General features: G+C 27.6%; 1 protein-coding gene across 1 annotated transcript; it reads left to right on the top strand.

Annotated features, from left to right (window-relative positions):
- Positions 1-4,805: 4,805 nt before the first annotated feature.
- LOC107643361 (uncharacterized) lies at positions 4,806-6,016 on the top strand. The gene has a single exon (XM_016346976.3). It carries the CDS (start codon positions 5,196-5,198, stop codon positions 5,706-5,708), a length of 513 nt encoding a protein of 170 aa, XP_016202462.1. The 5' UTR covers positions 4,806-5,195; the 3' UTR covers positions 5,709-6,016.
- Positions 6,017-7,176: the final 1,160 nt, after the last annotated feature.

Genomic DNA, 7,176 nt, shown 5'->3' with positions numbered 1-7,176 from the left:
TTTTTATATTTTACGAGTTATCTTTACGTTTCGACTTACGATTCAATGAATTACGATTTTAAATTAGCTTAATGAGTCCAGGTAAACTATGAGTTCACTAACTTGATTAGAGATATTTTAACAAATTTAATTGTGATGATGTGAATTTTAATTAAAGATATTTGTTATTAGGAGTATTTTAGTAAATTTAAAAAAAATTAGAATCGATAATAATTTTAATTGAACATATTTGTTATTAGGGATATTTTAGTAAATTTAATTGTGATAATGTGAATTTTAATTAGAGATATTTGTTATTAGAAATATTTTAGAAAATTTTAAAAAATTAGAATCGATAATAATTTTAATTAAACATATTTGTTAATTAAAAATAATTTAGTAAATTTAAAAAAAAATAGGATCAATAATGATTTTAATTAAATATATTTATTATTAGAGATATTTTAGTAAATTTATTTCTAGAGGTATTTTTATAAATTAAAAAAATGATAATATTTAATTAGGTTTATATTTAATTTTAGTTATTAATCTTTTAATTTGAATAATTAAGAGTAATTTTAACATATTATATAATATAATTAAAAAATTTAAATTTAACTAAATAATAAATTATTCATTTCTAGAATTATTATATAATATTTAAAATATTAAATTTTATAAATCAAACATAAAAATATTATATGTCAAATAATTTTATTCTAAAATATTATATGCTTAAAAATAATACTTTTGAAAATAAAAACTAATACTTAAACCACATCCTGTGTTTAGTGTTCAGGTATATATCTTTTTTAGGCTAAATTCTGAAAGTGGTCTCTGAGATTGACGCCGTTCACTAAAATCGTCCCAAAAATTCTAATTGCACCAATTTCGTCTTTGAAATTGAAAAAATCGTACCATATTAGTCCCTGATCCGTTTTCAGTTAACAATACGCTCACATGTTTTGATGACGTGAACCTTTGGTGACACATGTCACTTCATGATTTTGGCCACGTGTAACGGTATGATGACATGTCAGTTGACGACACATGGCATGCTGATGTGAATGGTTATGCCATGTGTCACAATGCTATTTTGCCACATGTCAGATTATACCACGTGTTACAATGTTATTTGTCCACGTGTCATCCACTATATCATCATTACGTATGCACTAAATTGGTCATTTACTTTGCATCAAATGACTCATTTTAGTCTCTAAAATTAAATGTCGTGTACCAAATTATTCTCTTCATCAGTTTTTTTTTATAAATTTAAAATTTGTAATATCTTTGAATACATTAATTTTAATTTTATCTTTTCACAAGTTATTTAAATATAAATTACTTTTATAAAATATTTTTAAAATGTTAGTTTTAATTATACAAAATTTTTTTTACAATATTTTATTTAAAAGAATTATATGAGATATTGATATTGATTTAGTAAAGAGTGTAAGTTAAAAGTATAATAATATTTCTTAATACAAATTTTTTTTTAATATTTAACACCTTAATAAATATTTTAAGAATACTTGATAAAATATTTTTTAACTAATATAAATTTATTATTCCCATCCGTTTTTAAGAATGTTTGATTCTCCATATAATTGACTTCTCACTAAATTAATAAAATAGATTTATATTGTCGATTATAATAATTCATTTGATCTATAACTTAGCTAGGCAGCCTTTTCATATATTACACTATTAATTAATATAAGCACTTATTATAACCATGACTTGAACAGTTTTAAAACAGATATAAATAAACACAAAAAATAATAATAAAATTTTAGATTTAGCTAACATGTGTTCTAATGATACAAGTTAAAATTATTAATTAAAAAATTTATTATAAAAAATTGTATAATAAAAAATACAATTAAAATTAGTGTATAAAAAATATTGAGAATTTTAAATTTACAAAAAAATGAGAACAACTGATGAAGGGACTAATTTGGTGCACGACATTCAATTTCAGCAACTAAAATGAGTCATTTGATCCAAATGGACTAATTTAGTGTATATGTAATGATGACATAGTAGATGATACGTGAACAAATAATATTGTGAGACGTGGCATAATCTAACATGTAGCAAAATAGTATTGTGACAAGTGGCATAACCATTAACGTTAGCATGCCACGTGTCGCTGACTGACACGTCATCATACTGTTACACGTGGATAAACCATGAAATGACACATATCACCAAAAATCCATGTCATTACGTTACGTCAGCGCGTCATTAATGGAAAACGGATCAAGGATTAATATAGTGTAATTTTTTCAATTTCAAAAACATAATTAGCGTAATTAAAATCTGAGGGACGATTTGAATGCACAGCATCAATCCTAGGACTACTTTGAGAATTTAGCCATCTTTTCTACCTATAAGGTGTGTGTTTGGATTACAGTTTGTAAACGAGAGTTTGCATAGAATTGATTTTGCAAACTTGATTTTGATAAAAAGTTTGTGTTAACGTGATTTATGTTTGGCAATCTTTATATTAAAATGGATTATAGTAAAATAAATGTTGTTTGGATTATGCTACTCAAAATCACTTTTAGAGAAAAAATTACTAAAAGAGACATCAATTTAAATAATTTTTTATATTATCATATCATTTTACTTTAGATATTTGAATAGATCTTAGTAATTCATTTTATAATAAAAATATTTATCATATAAATAAACATTATTATTTTATAATAATAAAATAATATCTATCTTTTGAGAAAAAATAAATAAATACAATCAAAAATAAAATTATAAAAAAGAGTACGTATTATACATTCTATAATGTCAAACAAAAAGAAAATGTTCTATAATCTTTTTAGTACGTTATTACTCTTTAATTTATATCATTTTGGAATATACATTTTTATTATTTATGACTCTTTTGTTACTTATAATTAGTATATAATAAAAACTAAAATAAAATACAGTAAAAAATGCAATAAAAACAAAAATATCATAAAAATAAATAAAAATAAGAATTTATATCAACAATAGTTATCATATGAATAAAAAAAAGTACAATAAAAATATAATAAAATACTAAAAAAATAAACTTAAAATACTAAAAAAATAATATAAAAAATATTTATCAGATAAATAAAAAAATATAATAAAAAATATAAAAATCAAAATATGGAAAAGAGTACTAAAAATAATAAAAAAAATTAATTTTTTTACCTTGGCAATGATTGATACAAATCTGAAAAATTTTGATAGAAAAAAAAAATTCAGAACAAATAACATACACAACAAATGAACGAAGAACTACTGTGAAAGTTATGGTTACTTGCATCTTTTTTATAGAAGAGAATGGAGGGTAGAGTTGGTAGAAAAGGAATAAATTTGTCACTTAATTCCTCCAACGGTAATCAACTTTCTCAACATGAACGCAGAAGCTAGAAATTTTAGCTTCACGTCAATGTACGTTCAGAGGTAAAAACACTTTTGGGTTCAGAGTTTTAACAAATTGCCAAACATAAAAATAGGACGTTCAAGACACTCAAACGGACGTAACATAAACCCCAAATTGTTCACCTAAATTAAAAAGCACTTTGATCTAGAAAATGATTAATTAACAAATATAAATTTGAATGTACATGATATCGATATTCATATATAGTGTACACAAAGAATCTGTGTGAAAGTAACAAGGGGAACCACCCTCCGTCAAAAAGAATTAAAGGGAACAGGGTGACCCCATTTATCTTTACAAGATAGCGCTTGTAATTGTTAGTATTTGTTTGTTGGAATTGCTTTGATGCTTTTGCACCAATCCCTATGTTAATAAAACAAATGGTATCTCTCTCTCACACTCTGTTCCTTCTTTCACAGATTTCGGAGTAATCCTTGACCAGGGTCTACTTATTATGCTTAGTGCTCACATCACAGCCTTCACATTTGGAACTTCATCATGAACATGCTAAAGCACATTATTTGTTGAACTTAACTGAGAAAATTACTATTTCTATTTATGAAAATTTAAAAGGTTGATAAATTTATCTACAAATAAATAAAATTATTATTCTTACTTATAAAAAATTATTAATAAAATTATTCAAATTTTAAAAATATTTAAAATTTTTAAAATATCTTCTAATATTTAAATAGCAAGATGATATTAAAAATATTTTTAAATTTTTAAATAATTTTCTAAAATTTAGATAATTTTATTTATTTGTAAATAAATTTATCAATATTTTGAATTTTTAAAAATAAAAATAGTAGTTTATTCAAATTACGACAAATAATGTTGCATAATGCATCCAGTTAACGTCTTGTGTAAATAGTCTTCAATAATTTTAAAACATTAAACAGCAATAATGCCCATTTCTTTTCTTAATTCCGAAAAGCATCAACAATGTATGAATATGTATATGCAAGACAAGTAACTTTCTGCGGCATAATAAGTTAATAACCACTGAAGAATAAATAACATATAGTTGCTATCCAAATTCACTTCTCTTTTTAATTAATAATTTAATATTATAAAATTCTATATTATACTAAATAACAGAAAAAAATGAATCAATTAAAATTCTATATTATAATCTTAGAAAATGTCCTCCGCTAAGGCTCTACCCTGTTAATTTGTAGCAAGAAAACAATTCCCTGCCCCAATGAAAAAAACAACATGGATGGCCTTTTGATCCGTGAATGATGACCCACCTAAAGAAATTTAATTTAATACTATGTATGATATTGTATGATTAAAGCTTCCAAAATGCTTTGCTCGCTCTTCTTGCTTCCCTCTGCACTATCTCATCATTCCAATGATTGTCAGCGAGAACACTCCTCCAGTAAACAAAAGCTGCACATTCATGGGGCCTAGTGAGAGAGAGAGAGAAAGAGAGATCTCACTTTCTCTTTCTCTTCTTACAAAGCAAAAAATAAACAACAAGTAAAGATCACAAAAGAATATCTTTAGTTGTTGTTGGCCTTCTTTATTAAAGCAAGTTCCCCCTCTGCTCCCTTTACAAATTCAAAAAATAAAAAAGAAAAGAAAAGAAAAAGAAATATCTTACTTATACATATATCAAGCACACTAGTCGCTAGCAAGCTAGTAGTTGAGTTTGAGTGCATGAGGAGGTTAATAATCCAAAAAATCTACCTTAGTTTGCACTCAAAGAACAAGAGCTGAACCCTTAATATACCAATTCCCTCATCACCCTCACCAGTCACCCCTCAAATTCAAAATGTCCTTACAAGTTCAACCACTGCCACAGCAACAACAATCACAGCAATTCCAACAACCTGTCCAACAAGTGTATCCAACCACTTACACATATGAGTCACCCCCTCACCATTCAAATGGCTCATTTGGCTCAGTGTTTGTTGTTCTAGCCATAATCATAGTCATTTCCGCCGTCGCATGCTGCCTCGGACGCCTTTGCGGCCGCAAGAGCCACGGCCACAGCCTGAAACATTCCAAGCAGCAAAAGCAGCAGAAGCAGAATCAGAACCACCATGACTTCCGGCCTACTAAGGAAGTGGACATTGAATTTGGCTTTGACAAGAAGATTGCAGCCTCCAAGCCTATGAATGGACATGGTTATGGTCATGGAGGAGGAGGAGGAGGAGGAAGAGGACCACCTAAGCCACTTGGTCCTCCTCATCATGGTGGTGGTGGTGGTGGTGCTGATATGAATATGAAAAGTTTTGAATTAAAACTTGGCCCCCCTCGAAAACTAAGGGCAGGAGGACCATGATGCAAGGGAATAATTTGAGAGTAACATTGTTATTATGATTATGTTAAGTAGAATATGCCACCTTATTGTTGGCTATACTTTCTATATATTATCTTCTGTGTCTTAATATCTCTTCTTATTAGATCTCCCACTACAAGAACAAGAGATGATGAAATGTACAATATAATTATCTTCTGTGCTTTTATTTTTGCCTATATTTTCTATTGTCTTTGTTCTCTGCAACTGCAGTATGGATTTGTAAAATTAAACACAATGTAAAATCACAACTAGTTCAATTTGAAATTAATGGATTGACTGGTTATTTTAAAGAGAACTATGGTTTTGGACTAGTTAGTTTTACTTTTATCTTTAATTAGGTCCATGTTAGTCAGATATGAGAAGCGGTTACCTATTGGCCCGGTAATATTTTGCTCTTGCTGGTAAATGACTAGAATAAAAGTCTTGACATATATTTTTACCATTGAATTTTTTTTTGAACAAAGTTACTAGAAAATACAAATTCTTAATATTAAGGATCTCATTTGTGAAACTGATTGCTTAGTCCTCAAGAACATTGAGCCTTCTTGTTAGAGGGGAGACAGATCTTATTCTCAAGATTCAAGAGCTCCTCCTCCGTGCTTGGAATGTGTAGTTTGAATGGATTTTGAGGAAAGCCAACAAAGCTGCAGATTGACTTGCTAAATATGGAGTTCGAAGGACCATTGATCAAGTTGTGTGGATTGTCCTTTCGGATCTTAACTCTGATGTTAGTTTAATTATGAGGAAACCTATTTCAGCCAATAAGAGAGATCTATTTATATATGATAGTAAATTAGTAATAGTTTACAATCATTCAACGACCCCAACTAAAAACGACTAGGGGTAAGAAAGAAACTAGAATAAAAATTGAAAAAACACAAATTAATATAATAAAATTTCCATTGCCGCCGGTGCCAAACTTCCGTTGGACCTATACCATCTCTTCTTCTCTCCAAATCCTCATCTCTTATCCTCTATATTAATATCGAAATAATAAAATTAAACTCTTTACATTTTTGACACAATAAATTATTATTCTAATTAAATTCTAAAAAAATGAAAAAATTTTGAGATAAATATTGAAATAAACCCATTATATTTACAAATTAATTCAATTCCTATTTTTATCCATTATAAACAAAAAACGTAATTTTAAAATTAAATCAATTTCAATTCTATTGTATCCCAAACACATCCTAACAGTCTTGGATATTTTAACTAATATCACAGTATAAACCGAAAGTGTGTTAAAATGATTCATTCTTTGTATAGGTCGTACTGCCTCACCCATTCATTGACGTGAAATTCACCATGAACAACTTAGAAGTAAATCTTTGCCCACAGCCACGGATTGAGTGAAGAGAGACATTTCTGGTGCGCCTTAAACTTGATTATGCCAATAATGCTCATTGCTCTGTTCTAATACATAGGTGAGTCCCCATCAAGAGTT

This window comes from Arachis ipaensis, chromosome B5 (genome assembly GCF_059453495.1).
Source record: "Arachis ipaensis isolate K30076 ecotype BB chromosome B5, ASM5945349v1, whole genome shotgun sequence".
NCBI lineage: Eukaryota > Viridiplantae > Streptophyta > Magnoliopsida > Fabales > Fabaceae > Arachis > Arachis ipaensis.
This window is presented reverse-complemented; position numbering and strand designations above follow the sequence as displayed.

What these genes read in the sequence shown, in the direction of transcription:
- LOC107643361 (XM_016346976.3), top strand. Translation starts at nt 5,196, where the DNA reads ATGTCCTTACAAGTTCAACCACTGCCACAGCAACAACAATCACAGCAA.